Source organism: Taudactylus pleione, unplaced genomic scaffold (genome assembly GCF_031769625.1).
Source record: "Taudactylus pleione unplaced genomic scaffold, aTauple2 ptg000040l, whole genome shotgun sequence".
Lineage (NCBI taxonomy): Eukaryota > Metazoa > Chordata > Amphibia > Anura > Myobatrachidae > Taudactylus > Taudactylus pleione.
Genome location: NW_028284442.1, coordinates 396492 through 414311, shown reverse-complemented (window position 1 = coordinate 414311; position 17820 = coordinate 396492). Strand labels below are relative to the sequence as shown.

Here is a 17820-nt window from a genome sequence, read left to right as displayed (position 1 = left end):
TAAGCTTTTTATTACATGAATGCGAATGGAAGTGTGAAATATATACCATTAATAGACATGCAGACCGCATGCTATGTACTGGTGCAAATTTCAAATCATTTTGCTGTATGAATATAGCGGTGTGCCCCTCCACACAGCAAGAAATGCAATTTTTCCACCTGTGCAAATAACAGTTGTTATTTAAAATTAAACCTAATTTTTTGCATTGCTCCGCAAAATGAGTGCACCTAATGCAAGGAATGTCCTCACTCCTTCCAACTTCTGTCTTCATGTGAAAACTAATCTGCAAATGCCTCTATTTCCCTCTAAATATCCAATGCACTGTGGTTATGTAGAAACACTTGCGCAAATTCAGGTGCACAATGGGACCTAAGTTGATTTTCACACTTAATATACCGAAAACAAAAATTGTATTCAGATGTGACGCTGCGTCTTTGTGCACACCGGCTGTGCAAAATTATGCAAAAACCGCAGGAGGAGTCTTAAGTATAAAGATGCCCACCGCTGGCTTCTCTGATCCGCTTCTGTGTCCGAAGATCTGGACCAGATCTGCACATGTGCAGTGATAATAAAACATCAGAGATTTACGTAAGGATCAGATTTACATAAATCTCTGAATCAGGGGGTACCCAAACACTGATCTTCTTTCTGCCAACCAGTCTACCATCAGCATGGCTCTACAGTGGTTGGGTACATTTCTTAGACAGTCAAAATTCAGACACCATAATGTCTACAGGTACAATACTTAAGACAAGCAAAATGTCAACATGGGCTACATGTAGACAGTCAAAATGTCAACAGGAACATAATTTAGACATTTAATATATATATATACACTGTGAAATGTCGACAGTCAAAATGTCGTCATAGCTAAAATTAGAACTAATGGTGACCAGTAAACAGCGAGCCTGTCATGTCAGACTGACTGCAATTAGCAACTCATATGATACTACCCTCCATTGTAATGCTAATTGCAATGAAACTCTTGGACTGTCGACATTTTAATTGTGTCTATATTTTGTCATTATTGGTTTTAGAAGACTTAGGGCCTGATTCAGATCCACTCGCAAGCGGCTGTCCGCTCGCAAGTGGGTCGATGGTGTGCACTGCGCATGCGCACGACGGAGGGAGCTCTGTCGTGCGCATGCGCCAGACGCGACGAGCGAAGGACTTTCCTTCGCTCGCTGTGTCTGATCAAAGGGGGCGTGATGTCGATGGTGATTGACAGCACGCCCCCTTTGGTGTGCGTGCCGGGGGCGTGCCTCCCAGACAGAGGCGTTCCCAAGGGAACGCCTACCATCAGAAGCTGGCCCCACTGACATCACTAGTGATGTCAGTGGGAGTGATTTTGGCTCTGATAGAGCCAAAATCACTCCAGGGCTTGTGGTCGAAAACCCCGACCACAGGCTTCTGGTCGCACTGGCGATGGTCGCGATGGTCAAGACCAGCGCGACCATCATCCTGCACGCTCGTATGAGCTGTGGGTGGTGACCCACAGCTATACGAGCGTCCGGGAGGACGCTCCATTTTTATGGAGGACGGCCCTCATTCAGAGCGAGCGCTCTGCTCAGAGCGTCCGGCTCTGAATGAGGGCCTTAGTGGTCTATTTACTAAACAGTGTAGGAGACAAAGTGATATTAGATAATTTGCCAGCCAATCAGCTCCTAACTGCCATGTCACAGGCTGTTTCAAAAATGACAGTTGGGAGCTGATTGGCTGGCACCTTATCTCCTTTCACTTTGTCTCCTAACACTGCTTAGTAAATAGACCCCTTAGAGCTACCAAACTGGAAAGAATGATAAGATCTCACTCGGCTAAAGTTAGGGTTTCTCCCATACGCCATCACACCCTCTCTACTCCCAATACATCTACTGTATTTCATTTGCCTGTCCACGTCACCAAATTATTCGCATACCTAGGTGTGCACGGTGCAGTAAGTCAGTTCAATGACTGGAGATGTCTTGTGTCCTGCATAAAACTCCTGGGATTCAGGGTTTAATACAACAATATTGAATATGTTTATAGGAAGGATATCAAAATAAGTCTACAGAAATTGTGTTACATTGCAGAAAATAAATGACAGGATTGAATGGCATCAGTGCATTTGGAGGTCCAGTATCTGCAATAAATAAGATCTAAAAATGTGGCTCTCTCACTTTTGGTATGTTGAACAAGGCAACCTGGAGGCTCATACACACTAGACGATGGGTGTATGAGCTGATATCAGCAGCGGCAGGGGTGCCGGCATCGGTAAGAGTATACACCTGCTGCTGTCGGCTATGATGAACGACGGCGGGGGGGGGGGTTTACCACCTTTTGATTGTTAGATTTATGGTCAGGGCTGTGGAAAGGTGACGAAGCCATGGTGGACCTTTTATTGTTAGATTTCAGACCATTTTCTTACCGCTCTATTAATGACTGAAAATGGCTTTATAGATCTGATTCACGCATAAACCCCCACTTCTCAATGTCAGCCCAGAGCCATACTCCCTGTCTGACACACAGGGGTATTCAATATGGAGCGAAAACTCAGTTTTTGCGATGTTTTCACACCGATGACGTCATTTTCGCTGGTTTTGGTTTTACACCGTATTCAATTTCAAAGACTTTTCACAGGTTCGAAAAGTCTTTGAAAAAAAACAGGGATAACTTTTCACCACTGAATAGGTGGCAAAAAAAAGTGCAGAATTGGGGTTTAGGGGTGCAGCCTTAAAAAAAATAGCCTGCACCCCTGGGAATGACATTTTAAAAATAACTGTGTCAAAAAAAGTTTTAAAAAAAATAGGGACACCCCAAAAAATTATTTTAAAAATTTGGGATGAAAAAAAAGGAAAAAAGTGTTTAACAATAGGGAAATAGGTTCAGGGCTATTCTGCATGTATGCGGCAGATGTTTTCTAGAATAGGCTATTAGCGGCAGGTGCATAGTTGCAGAATTTTTTAAAACTTACTTTAGGGACATAAAAATATGCTAGTACCCATTTTCATGTACCCCAAATTTGATGGGACCACTTAAAAAGATGAAAAAAATAACCTAAGTGCTCTTCTGCAACACTTCTTCAATTTCGGGAAAAAAACACCTGCTGCGGCTATTTAAATCCCCGACTTTCATTTGCAGGCTAAAATGGGGGTACCCATAGTGATCCCCCATGTTTTTACAGTTTTAGGGGGGTCCTACAATTTATTCCAGATACATTTCGTTTTTTTTCGCAGATCCCACTTCGCAGGTTCCCGTTTTCGTAGGTTTTATATTGATTACGGGGATAAAGCGGACGCGCGCCCGATACTGTATCCCAGGAAAATCTCCGATGTGGAGCAAAAGTCCAGCACGGACTTTTCGCTTCCGTATTGAATACCCCTGACAGTATGAAGACTCCGGTACCATTTTTCAATTTCTGGACTGTCCGGAGTACACACTGACAGCTGACAAGCCTATCCTATCTCACAAATAACCTGCCTGCAGGCCATCTCATTGTGCCAAACAAAAATTGTGCCAAATATATTAAACAAGGAAAACCATCTCACCCATTTTGTTTATCTCCACCGCCAAATATTGAATATTCATTTCATCAAAGAGGTCTTTAACCTACGAAAGAAAAGCACCCAATCAATCATGTCACCTGTCACTTCTGCCCATGCCAGCCAGAGTGTGGTCGGTTAAACAGTTGCTAAATTATGGGAAAAAACTATGCTTGAGTATTTATTTATTTATTAATAGCAATATTTTCCCAGTATAATAGCTTCCATAAAAATACTTTTAATTTGTTCAGTAACAAAAGTTAATAAAACAAGCAAAATATCAGCATACTGTATGTTTAAGGAACCAAACCATTGCACTGATTCTCTTTACTTCTATTAGCAGTACTGTACCAGCAATGGAATTATTGATTAATTGATACTATACAGAAATGTAAGTTTTAACAAAACAAAAAAAAAACATGTTATATAAATAACGCAGCATGCACTGCTTTATAGTGTTATTGATTCAGCAAGTGTTTCATATTGTTTTTGAGGCGTGCAGCAGCAAATATTTATTTTTCCTTTTTGTGGTCATAGCATAGTAAATAAAACAGGCAAAATTGTAGTGTGTGTGTGTAGGTGTGTGTGTGTGTAGGTGTGTGTATGCTTCGTCCTAAACTTACTTTTTGCGGGAACATCAGTATATCGTCCGTGTCTGAATTAGGTACTATGGACCTAATTCAGAGAAGGACGATATTCTGATGTTCCCGCAGTTGAGTGATGTTTTGTCAGTGTTTATGCTTGAAAAGTCCATAAATCGCATAATGGTCAAACCCAAGTGTCCTATGCCGATTGCAATTGGGTACTGAATCGCTAACACTTGAGAAAGGGTTTGCGGTCCTTAGGCATTTCTGGGTGGAGACTCAATGGGAAGTGAATTAAAGTGATCGCAAAAAGGGGCCGTTTCAAGGGCTTGTTAGGGGAGAGTCACGGGCGTGTCTGGGAATGCTTCTGCGTTCCCAATTGCAAATCCAATAATTCAGAGGCCATGTTTAATTGGAGTAGAGGAGAGTAGCTAGAGTAGTACCACAAATGTCAATGGTGCGTCCGATGTTGCATTGATGTTGGTGTGTTTTCACAAATGCACAGACCACACAACAGAATGTAGGCATCTAACCCCTTGTGCACTCCATCATCGCACCGTGGAGCATAAAAGGAAGGTTGAGATTAGCTGATGCATATTACCGCAACTGCTATTGTGAGAGAGGCTGTGAGCGCAGCTGCATTAGAACCACCTCTGAATCAGGCCCTATGACTGCACATACAGTACTGTGCAAAAGTTTTAGGCAGATGTGGAAAAAATGCTGCAAAGAATGCTTTAAAACTGGAAGTGTTAATGGTTTAATTTTTATCAATTAACAAAATGCAAAGTGAATGAACAGAAGAGAAATCTAAATCAAATCAATATTTGGTGTGATCACCCTTTGCCTTCAAAACAGCATAATTTCTTCTAGGTACACTTGCACACAATTTTTGAAGGTACTCGGCAGGGAGGTTCTATTTTTCCCACACCTGCCTAAGACTTACAGTACTGTACATGCAAAGCAGACATTTGCACATTTTATTATGGTAAGTGGGAGGGGGGGTAAGGAATGACAGGACAGGTGGTGGATAGACAGAGGGGTTTATTTTCTAAGCAGAGACTTGTATACCCCTGAATTTTTAAGCCTGAAATATAACAGGGCAATGTTTCTAAAAGTAACACAATAAAGTGCACAGTCAATTTCTTTTTATGGCTTTTGCAGCATCTATGTGATGCATATTTCTGCAGGGGACTACAGCAATGGCACAAATATCTTGGTGTCTCTCAGGGAGAATTACACAGCTTTATGGCGCTGTGGAGTGAGATAAGGGAGCAATTTACAAATTTCATTTTTATTTTTTTTTAAATACATTTTATTCAATGGATGAGAGGCAATATGTAAATGACCTACACAGAGATCCATAATAAGCAAAAGAGATAACAATAATATTTGCAAACAGTACATAATAAAAGAGCATTATGAGATGGCTTGCAACAGAAGAAATGACATCACATAGTTACACTCATGCAGATGTATTTTATGTGTGAGGACAGAGAGTAAAGCAGAGAAGAAAGTAAGATGAAAGAATGGAGTGGCCATCCATGAAGAGAGGAAGCATAGAAGAGGGGTGGAAAAACTACTAAAGAAGGGGTTTGAGGAGAGTGGCCCAGCTAGACCCATCACAGACAATCCCGAATAGTGTACTTGAAAATCTAGGATGAAAAGTCAGCAAAGCGTTGAGGGGACAGAAAAGTGTGAAGTCCAAGGTTCCCATGTTTTAGTAAAGCTCTTGGCCGAGTAATGCAATATGCTGGTCATATATTTCATGGAGTATATGTGCCAAATCCTGGCTATGATCTCACCTACAGTTGGACTGTTAGGTGATTTCCAAGCTGCAGCCAAGTGACATGTGAATGCAAGAATCATATACCTGAGCAATATGTGCATACTTGTCTACCTATTTATTCTCCTCCACGGGAGAAGCCCTGGGAGGAGAAGCAGGTGGGTTACAATGGGGGCGGGGCCTGTTTATTTGCATCATTAAGCCCCGCCCCCACACTGGATGTTGCCGCAATTGACGGAAATTTAAATAGGGGCGGGGCTAAATGACATGATTTATGAAGAGTTACGTCATTAAGCCCCACCCCCTACATGGAGAAATTCTCCCCATTGTGCGCACTTCGCTAGGAAGTGGGCAGAATGCGGGAAAAGTGCCTACCCTTATGGGGGTGCGGGGGGTTACCCGAAAAATCAGGAGCCTCTCGCAAATTCCGGGAGGGTAGGCATGTATGAATAAATGTTGATAATGGGGCATCCGAGACATACAGTGGCAAAAGGAATGTATAATGGATTTAGTGAGAGATTTGATCCCATCCCAAAGGAGAACCATTTTCGGGGAGTCCCAATGCCCGTTTCACATCTGCATACATTGGGGTGCATCTTATTTAGTTTGGAGGGAACATAGGGCCTGATTCAGAGCCGGACGCTCTGACCAGAGCGCTCGCTCTGAATCAGGGCCCTCCTACCTAAACTTGGAGCGGCCTCTTTGACGCTCGCATAGCTGTGGGTTACCACCCACAGCTTATGCGAGCGTCCATGATGATGGTCGCGATGGTCAAGACCATCGCGACCATCGGGCTTGCGACGAGACCCTGCGGTAGGGTCTCGGTGACCGCAAGCCCTGGAGTGATTTTGGCTCTATCAGTGCCAAAATCACTCCCACTGACATCACTAGTGATGTCAGTGGGGCCGGACCCAGACGGTAGGCGTTCCCATGGGAATGCCTCCGTCTGGCAGCCACGCCCCCGGCACGCCCACCAAAGGGGGCGTGCTGTCAATCAACATCGACAGCACGCCCCCCTTGGTGCGAGACCTGGAGCGACAGCTACCCCGTCGCTCCCCGGGTCTCGCGCATGCGCACGACGGAGCTCCCTCCGTCGTGCGCATGCGCACTAGGGCACCATCGACCCACTTGCAAGCGCTCGCGAGCGGGTCTGAATCAGGCCCATAATACCATCTATAGAAAAGCTTATAAGCATTGTCCTTCATGCATAAACAGATTGAATATATATTTATTTTTTTAGATTTTATTTGTTTATTTAAATGTTTACTTCTCACAATAGTGGTACATTGGGAGCACATCCATGTAATCCCTTTACCTAAAAACTGTAGAGTAAAGGTGCGTACACACTACACGATATGCTCCCTGAACGATATCGTGTAGTGTGTCCCCGGCAGGCTGTGCTCAATGTCGTTGATGACATTGAGCACAGCCGCTGAACGATATCATTAACGATATCATTCAGCGCCGGGCTCTCTCCCCCATTCCCCAACATGCAGCAACCTGACGAGGTCGTCAGATTGTGCTGCATGTTCAGGCGATGGACAATATCGGAAACGACCAGCAGGAGTGCGCATCGCTGGTCGTTTCCGACATAAAAGTGCACGATTTGTGCACGATTACTGAGCGATTGCACGATTACGATGTCGTAATCGTGCAGTCGCTCAGTAATATCGCCCAGTGTGTACCCACCATTACTTGTAGAAGTAATTTTTTTATTGCTGGGGAGGAGAGATGACTCTTACGGAGGAAAGCACTGATGATGTGACAATGATGTTACCAGGAATACATAGCAACTCATACATTAGACACACAGAGGCCCATTGAGAATTGCATGGAAGTCTGTTTTGTGGATAGCTCTTATACTTGCAGCAAAGCACCCACATCTATGGGACATACAGAGTCATACACATCTCAGTCACAAGTCCACTTACGGCTTGGGGGTAATGGGGTCTTCACATGCAGGTAGTTGAGTGAGGGTGTGTAGGCAGAATTGTGGGTTATGCACAGTTGAGTATATGCAGAGATCTCTAGTGTAGTCGCATAGATGTGTGCATCTCTCCATAACGGCAGGGTTGGATTGGCCCACAGCGGTACAGGGTCAATCCCCGGTAGAGCTCCACCTCCTCCTCTAGGAGTCAGATCCAGACTGTGCACTGCGATTATACATTGTTTCTCTATTAGATTTTTTATTCACAATGAAATGTACACTGAAGTGCCAAATTGGCAGTATGTACAGTTAAAGGTAGGTGATGCCGCCGTACTGTGACGTCTTGGAAATGCTTAGACCTGCATCAGTTGTAATCTGACATCTCGCGAGTCATACTTGCAGAATTGTCTGAACACCGGCTAGGCTGGGCATGGCAAGGTGACGTGAATGGGGCATTGATAGTGGGTGCTCAACGGATGGGACATTCTAGTTCTGAAGTTGAGTGGACATTCAACATTCCTTGATCTACTGTGTCATGTGTGCACCGGGAATTCCTCATGAAAGGCACTGCCATCCACGGTGGACAGCACAGTGGTCAACCTTGAGTGCTTAATGATCATGACCAGCGGTGCCTGGCCAGAATTATCCATGGTAACAGACAAGCAACACTGGCCTAAATCACATCCACATTCAATGCACCAGATTCCAGCAGGTCAGTGCAGTGTTTTTTTTAGCTTCCATGGGATATGGGAGCAGAACTGCCCCTGTTAACACTACGACACTGGACACAATGCTTCACCTGGGCTTGTGATTCACTAATTTGACCCTGGAGGCCTGGCAACATGTGGCATGGTCCAATATGAGTTATGGCTCCAGTTGTCACAGAATGATGGTAAGGTTTGGGTGTGGCACAGACCCCTGAGGCCATGGACCCCAGTTGTCAGTAAAGCACCGCGCAGGCTGGTGGTGGTTCCATAATGGTGTGGTGTGTGTTCATGTGGCATGGGTTGGGTCCGCTGGTCTACCTGAATATATCATTGACCGGTAACCGATACGTTGCATTGCTTGATGACCATTTGCAGCCCTTTATGGATGTACCCATACAACGATGGAATATTCCAGCAGGATAATGCGCCGTGTCATCTGTCCCAAGTTGTCCAGAATTGGTTCAAGAAGCATTCTGGGCAGTTCCAATGAATGTTGTGGCCACCACATTTGCCAGACATGAACCCAATTGAGCATTTATGGGACATGGTGGAGAGGTCCATTTACACTCAAGATCCTGCACCTACAAATATCAGAGAGCTGTGGGAAGCTATCCAGATGGCATGGGTCAACATCTCTCCAGAGGTCTTCTGTCCACTTGTGGAATCGATGCCTCATCGAATTGCTGCACTTCACTGGGCTAGAGGGGCTCCTACATGATACTAGGCACCTATGCCATAACTTTTGACACTTCAGTGTATTTCGTCATTACTAGACCTAATGCAGTTCTCATTGAGTTTTACACACTGGCTGGTTAGTAGGTCCCTTATCACATGTACAGTGCATTAATGTGGTATATGTAGATAGAATCACCATCATGTGCTTAATTTTTATAGATATAAAACATTATATTGCATATCCAGGACTATGGTATATTCTACAGTGCATTGCTTTTATCAGTCTGGTACATTACCACTGCATTGCCCAGGTGGGTCCTTCCTGCCCCAGTCCGACATTGCATAAAGGTGAATATTCGCATTTAGGGCCTGATTCAGACCCGCTCGCAAGCGCTATGCACTCGCAAGGTGGTCGATGGCCAGGCAGTGCGCACTGCGCGTGCGAGCCCCGGAGCGAGCGAGAAATCACTCACTTCGGGGCTTGCAACAAAACGGGGCGGCTGTCGATGTTTTGTAGGTGGGGATGGGGGTTGGCTGGCCAAACGGAGGCGTTCCCGAAGGAACGCCTGCCGTTTCAGGGCAGCCCTACTCGTGATGTCACTGCGGCTTGCGGGAACGAGACCCTACCACAAGGGTCTCGTGACAAGCCCATCGCGACCATCACCTGGCCGCTCGCAAAAGCTGTGAGTGGTCACCCACAGCTTAGCGAGCGGCCAGGAGGCCGGCTCCAAAAAAAACAAAACGCCCTGATTCAGAGCGAGCGCTCTGAAAGAGCGTCCCACTCTGAATCAGGGCCTTAGTTTCATACACACAGTGCATGTGCAATTGTGGCCAACTCTGTATCTCTGAATTTTGCTCGATAATGCTCAACTTGTTTTACTTATCAGATGAAACAGCTCCTTGTCACACTACTGGAACCGAGGATGCTAGTCACAGCTCAGTTCCAGTTTAATTCACTGACTGCTGTAGGACTTGCACACTGACTGGTCTGCAAATATCCATGTGCTTTGATATGCATTTACTATATATATATATATATATATATATATATACACATACATATATGTGTGCATGTGATGGCTGGCTGTGCAAGACATCAAGGAACAGGGCTGTAACTAGGGTGGTGTGACATGTTCCACGACACAGAGCACCGAAGAGCAGGGCGCTGTTTGGGCCAGTCAATTTTCTGTTCATAATTATTCTCACTTGTAACTTCCTCTTCTTTTATCCCCGGCTGTCCCTATCTCTTAGGCCAACTCCCTCTCCATTTGACCATCTCCCCAGGCACCTTCAGTCACATCTTATTTTATATAACACACACATTTCAAAATACTGTAATACCCAGGAATCAAACCTATCACCTCTCACATTGCAGTCAGACACCTTACACATGGAGCTATCTGCCCCACAATTTCTGATGGCAGCCCTTCTGCCCCACAATTTCTGATGGCAGCCCTGAACACAGCCACCAATTCCCAACCCAGATATTACCAGCACACCTTGAATATCTTTGCCAGTGAGTTCAGCTGCCAACAAAGTATAGAAACATGAATCTCCCCACCGCAGATATTTGCTGCATGTACACTACTAAGCAGCACTCTTACTATACATTTAGGCGGTGATCTACACTGCCATCTCCAGGCTTGTGCACAGCTATTCTGATGGACAAATTCTGCTGCAGACACAGCTTCACCAGCGCTCCTCTACATCTAGAGCTGGTGAGTTATACTGCATAATTATTGTGTATCATCACTGCAGCCATTGGCTTCACACTGTATTTGTCAGTGACACCTGGATAACAGTGGTACAAAGGTGTCGGCATGCCCCTTTTTTGGATATGCGTCTTAGGTCCCTATTTGAAACACGGGGGAGAGAGGGGGGACGCCAAGCCCCTTTCTGGTCCAGGGCACCAAAAAGTGTAGTTACGGCTCTGCTAGGGTAGAGAGGTTTAGCTGGGATAAATGCCTCAGACTTCAGTGACACTGTTATTAGCATTATTTTATTACATTTTAATAAGACTTTTAAGCTACAAATTACATTTTATTCAATGGTCAATAAAATAATTTAGCTCTGAAAAATTAAATCAGACAAAATGCATCCATGTAGTTCTCCTTTAATATAATTATTCTATTTTCTTCATCTGCCATCTGTTACTTTGAATTTTTGAACAGTTTATACAATTTAGATTTTCCAAGAGAAAAAAAAACTCTTAGGTTTCTGTTCAATATTAATTCAGTTTCTGTTTCTGGAAAAAAACAGTTCTAAAGCTGTTAATGCTGAATTTGTGTTTTCATTTTACAGTACACTACTGCTTACATAACGTTTGATCAAGTTAAAGAAAAGTATTGATTCTAATAAAAAATGTAAGCAAGAATTTACTTGTTAATTAACTGTGCCAAGCATTGCTAAGGGCACAGTTTTTACATAAGGAGAAAACTCAGCACTATTTCTGCATTGTTTAACATGTACAAGCTTGTGCCAGTTTGTGAGTCACTAGTAAAAACACTTTTTAATTTTCACATGTGTTCTGACTCCTGTGTAATCCTATTTCCTACACTGCCAAACAGAAGGAGATCCGGTTGCTTGTAGGGTAGGCTAGGGATGGCCATTGATAACTAATGGTTTGTAACCATCAATGTTTTTGGTCTGATGGTGATGGTTTTTCTATTAGATTCCATGGCTGTTTTCCAATGTTTGGTGATGTCATTCCTGCTCTGTACACCAAACGGAGAAACTCTCTTGTCTGTAACAGAGCTCATTTGCACAAACTATGTCTGTCTATAGCGCATGAGTTTAATATCAATGTTTCAAGCCACCGAATGGTTAACAAGCAATGATTACATTCGAATTTGATCCCACACTTACAATGGTCATCCCTAATGCAGGCCAAGCAGCTGGATAACTACTGAACCTTATCAGAGCCTATTATAGCATTTGAAAGATAATGGGCACAGAGAGGTGGGGACGGGTACAGGAGGCCCAAAAGCGCAGAGAAAGGATTCCCCAAAAATGGCATGGCCACACTCCCTCAGCGCTGTTTCTACATAGGCCTACCAATAGGAAATAGACACTCTGTAGGACCAAAGCCCTGCACAGCTCTTGATGGCACTAATGATAGTACATGCAGAACTATATTGTCACATATATCACATAAATAGATTTATGGCATTAAGTGATCTGAGTGTTTATTATTTGATTATTATTGAGCATTAGGCCTGATTCAGAGTTCTACGCTATGCCAATGTTTCCATAGTTGAGCGATAATTATCAATTTGCGCATGCATCTAAGTTGCACTGCACATGCGTCGAGCTGCATTACCATAGTTGCTCGCAGTGACTATTTACTCACAGTGTGATTGGCAGTCAGGAAGCGTTTGTGGGAGGTAACAGGGAGTGGCAGTAAAGAACGCAGGCCTATCACCAACTTTTAGGAGCATGTCACACCCAGCGACTACGATCCCATATGCAAGGTATATGGCTCCAGTGTATTAATTCCCACATGCATTCTGCGGTACCATAGACTCACTCAGGACTGCAAAAATCAAAGATCTGCAGCCGATGCATGACATCAGTAAAAGATGTCAAATGATTGTATCTTTTACACACACCTGAACACATGTACACATTTCATATTATTTATCTGCAGTATGATCATTCATACAGCTATAGCTATTGCTGAGCTTTAAACTAGAGCTTCACAAGTTCAGTATTGTTAGTTGTGTAACTGTGGCTCCGAAAACACAGACACATTTCCTAATAGGGATTTTAGTTTTGTTGCCGCTGCAATTTCTACCAAAGAAAAGTACACATTACGATTTAACAAAAAAAAACAACAAGTAACCATTGATTGTAAACATTAAGAACTACATACAAATTCAAAAGTTTAACAACAATGGGCCTGATTCAGAGCCGTTCGCTATTTGCGGTCGTTCGTTCAAAAACAAGGGGTGGCTATTCAAATGATCCGTTTGCAAATTGCAGTCTGTTCCCACCTCTAAGTCTGAACGAGCGCGCAAAACATACGCTCGTTTATTTGATAAAAACGCCCCCTGGCCGCTCGCACCATACGTCATGTCCGCTATTTATTAGATTAATCGAGTACATCGTACAGCGTATGAACTGCTCGCTATTCTTGTGGTTGGTTTTTTCAACCGCTATTTTGCGAGCAGTTCTGAGTTCAAAAAAACCAAGTGACGTGGTCAATGGCACTGCTGTATTAATTATGCACTCCCTTAAAACGCCCGTTTTGACCTTTAAGCACGCCTGCGTTCGGATCTCCACTCCCCGTTTTCAAGCACCTTCCCCTGTTACCACCCACATACGCCTCATTCTGTCACTCAAAATAGCAGGCACTCGCTATATAGCGTACAAATGATTTTCGGCCGCACTGACTGGTTCGCGCATGCGTACTAAAAACCGTACGCATGCGCAGATGTGCGAACATCGCTCGGAACGAGCGTACTGCCGATAGTGAGTGGCTCTGAATGAGGGCCTATATGTACTATATGTGACTATTAAAGACAAAAATTTGAAAGTAGCACTTTGTAATTTAGGACCTACATCTACCTTAACATAAAAGTTATATAAGCACGGAATACAATAGAAAGTATATATTAAAATTTACTTTTGAGCAATTCCTACAAGTAGTCTTGCTGAAGATCACAACGTCACTGCTGCTTATGTAGTCTTGGATCTGAATCTTCAGACCAGCCTTTTTCTTGTCCTTTCCCCATTGCCTCTCTTCTTTCACATTCATATTGTAGTGCCTGGTCTCTGGAGTCTTACCACATTGCTCTTCAATAGCTAAGTGCAACAAGAAAAGAGGACAGTCATATGTGGTCAATAAGGCTACGATAATGTTGTTTCTACTGAATTAAGAAATGAAGAAGCGGCAGTCAATGCTGTAGTGAAGAAAAGTGGAGCTTTAATCCAACATAGGTAAAGATCCCCTATTTTCACTACAGCATTGACTTCCGCTTATCATTTCTCTCTGTCTGCGGCAGACTGGGTGAGTGTGACAATAAGGGCCGCCTCAAGGACTGTTCGAGTGAAACAGCCAAATGGGAGCGCCACCTCATAAGGCTGCACAGAACCATATTACCACATGGAGGAACCCCACATGGTGACCGGGCAGGTTTTCCTGCCTCCGGTCCATCCTCTCTGCAACTCACTCGACCATTCAGCTAAGAGAGCGGCCACTTTCTTGGAGACTGCGCAGTATCGCACTTCACTTCACCACAGGAAATATCAATCATATATGTATAACACAATACCAAAGTATAAAAAACAAATGCAGTAAGGAACACTGCACAGAACACTGTGAATTAATCACAAGGAGAGCTGCAGTCCAATCGGAACGGGTGTGGCAGCTATGTTGTACTGACCGGCGGCCCATTCATACATCAGTGATATCTAAGCATAAAGGACACAGAGTGTCCAAACACAATACCAGCTCTGTAAATGATGACAGCAGCGACCGACCGTGTATTTGGACACGGAGGAAAAGGATGCACACAGGATGCAGGCTTGAACTTAGCAAACCACTAGGAGCCACGTGAATCAAACAGCAATGGAGTCAGGAACATGAAATGTCAGCAACCGAAGATTAGCAGGATACAAGTGAGCCAGAAGGCAGCAGGAGTCATACATGAATATCAGGGTTGGGTACAGGAACCCAGCAGTCAGAATTTTGTTGGTCACAATGCCGGCTCTGGAATCCCGACAGTCAAAATCCTGATGCATGTTGGTTCGTTTTCTAACTTAACCTTCCCACTAACCCTAACACACTCTTCTCCCTGGTGCCTAACCCTAACCCTCTGTCAAGTGCCTAAACCACACCATAGCATAACTCTAACCCTCCCCCTAGTGCCTAACCGTCCCTTTCGGCAGCTTAACTCTAACCATCCTTTCCCTTAGTCTAACCCTAACCGTCCCCTCCCGCAGCCTAACCCTAACCCTCCCCCTAGCGCCTAACTCGAAACCTAACCCCTAATCCTAACACTCACCGTCAGGATTCTGGCTGTCAGCATTCCAACCGTCAGGAGTCCAGAGCCGGTATTCTGATGTACGTAAGGATTCCGGAGCCGGTTTTCAGGGAATACCACACTTTACAGGGGTTTATGCTGGCGCCACTGTGGGAAGTCATGTTACCATATTTTTAAAGCAGCAATCATTTTTAAGGCAAAACTAAGCTGGCCCTCGAGGTCCTCATTTTACTTTAAAATTTAGAAGGCCCCCAGCTCTGCTCTTCTCTTCATATGGTGGTTGGGGTTACATAACACAGCGGCCATGAAATTTTAACCACACCCCCAAGATGGTAGCGGCCACATTTTCTGCAGAGGGTTCCGATATTCACAACAGAATGCGGCGATGCCCCACACACTTGGCCATACCTCCTAGTAGTTCACAATAAATATAATTGTGTTAATAGTAACTGAGTATTACATTGTTCAGTAAACATAAGGAAAATTGAGACAATATAACATTTTTATTTTTTTGATAATGCCAATCCTTATCGCACTGTTGAAATTGCTGCTCTTACAAAATCTCATGATTAAATGCCATGTGGTAAAAATTTTAAAAGTAATGACATGAAATTTTATTTACTGTGACATTTAAGGCAAAATTATTATTGTTATTATTTATAGTAATCAATTCTGGTTATTTTTAGCACCACTAACTTCAGTAATTGAGATATTTTGTATCTGTGATGTAGAGCTTTTCATGCATGAAATATGAAGTAAAAACGTTTTAAATCCTGATGCTCTTTTTAATGAGATGTTGGGATGGATTTTCATGAAGTTACTGTATATATATGGGGGTCTATTTACTAAGCTGTGTTAGGAGATAAAGTGAACGGAGGTAAGGTACCAGCCAATCAGCTCCTAACTGCCATGTCACATGCTGTGTTTGAAAAATGACAGTTAGAAGCTGATTGGCTGGTACCTTATCACTGTTCACTTTATCTCCTAATACAGCTAAGTAAATAGACCTCATGGTCTCTCATGTTCATGGAGATTTCACACACTACTCTCTTCTGGGAAAGAACTCTGCATAACTGTAATCCCTATGGTGGGTACCTATGTTTTCCTCTTTCAGGAGTGGATCCCTTAACATTGTTACAGGTCAGAAGGACAGTGCCCAGCAGTGTTCTCCCAGGAATATGTTCTTAATTAGTAATAATAAGAACAGAAGTAGAACACAATGACTGCCTCATTATCTTATTTCTATGAGACTCTTGAACATTACACTAAGTTACAAAGTCAACCTTTGATTAGTACTGTTATTGACGATGTTTCTTTTGTCCTTAAAGTGCAATACAACACTAATAACAACAAAATAAATAATTGAAGTATGTTACAACAAGCATATTTACATTGGTCGGCTTAAAAATGTCACCCTACATTGAAGCAATTCTTATGACATATGCATTATAAAGAATAGAAGAGTTATTGGGGACCACGGAAAGGAAAATAAATAAGTATTTTAAATACAGAAGTTTAGCCAACCACATATAGATTTACTATGTTGTATTCCCAGGGTCAGAATGAACCCTAAGCAAGGACACATCACAGCATACCATATCATGCTTTGCTTTATACCCATGTGAGAGAAAGAAAATGAGCGCTTTGGAAGCACAGGGTTAAATGAAGGCGAGGCTGCAGCTTGCCCCAAAGGGGATCTGCACCTCGTTTAAAAATGTATATTATATTCTATTAATGATTAAACTATAGAGCAACATCTTTTATTTTGTTGTACAACGTCCTCTAATTAAATTAATTTATCAAAACAAAACCAATATGTGACTCTTCCATTGTGCCAGGCCTGCTGAGACTATTAGTTCCACAACAGTTGAAGTTGCCTGTTACCTATGCAATCCTCGCAAATAACAGAAAAATATATATTTTTATGCACTCATAAAATGAAAACAATTTTATATTAACAGATAACTGATCAAAATGATGTTACCTTACCTGCCTTGTAGAGTCGCAAGCTCTTAACCTGGCTCTCATCCGCAATGACAACCTTCCCTTTCTTCACAGAATTGCCCATTCTGTAGCTGTGGGACCATAATCAGCCACTTCCACAGTGAAGCCAGGATCTACTGTCTCTCATCTGTTATCAACACCTGTTTGTTGACCTTAGATACCACAGTGATGAAGCAAAAAGACAAAGGCTTTCCCTTTCTTCTTCCTGCAAGTTACTAATCAAACCTTTGTACCTGACATTAAAGCACATCCATTATGATCACTGTATTTAATAAAAACCTGTTGTATAGATATGTTGTTTTCACTAGCTAACCTATCAGAAGGGGATGAACATAGAGTATCAATTGTCCTTTGAGGGTTTTATTTTTATTGTTTACCTTTGCAACTAGCGCTGCAGATTAGAGTACAGTCCCTTCATTACACGTTAATAGAAACTGTCATCAGTGTTGTTGATGAAAGGCTTTTATCGTTTAACACAATCTAGTTTTGTAGTGTGGAGAGACCTCTGCTGGCTTCTGCAGGTCATTAACATTTAAATAAGCCGTGGCAAATCTATCCCCCATATGCAAATTCAGTTTGTAGTAGCAGCAACTGAACCAACAGAAGTGCACTCTTTGCTTACACTGTTATGCACAATG

General features: G+C 43.1%; 1 protein-coding gene across 1 annotated transcript in view; it reads right to left on the bottom strand.

Annotated features, from left to right (window-relative positions):
- TXNRD1 (thioredoxin reductase 1) overlaps positions 1 to 17334 on the bottom strand; it is a 76175-nt gene extending 58841 nt beyond the window's left edge. Inside the window, exons 1-3 of the mRNA XM_088453577.1 lie at positions 17168 to 17334; positions 13819 to 13997; positions 3525 to 3585 (exon numbers count right to left, since the gene is read on the bottom strand). Of these exons, the coding sequence (XP_088309703.1) occupies positions 3525 to 3585; positions 13819 to 13997; positions 17168 to 17246 (319 nt within the window). The 5' untranslated portion in view covers positions 17247 to 17334. The remainder of the gene's footprint in view (positions 1 to 3524; positions 3586 to 13818; positions 13998 to 17167) is intronic.
- Between the last annotated feature and the right edge of the window lie 486 nt (positions 17335 to 17820).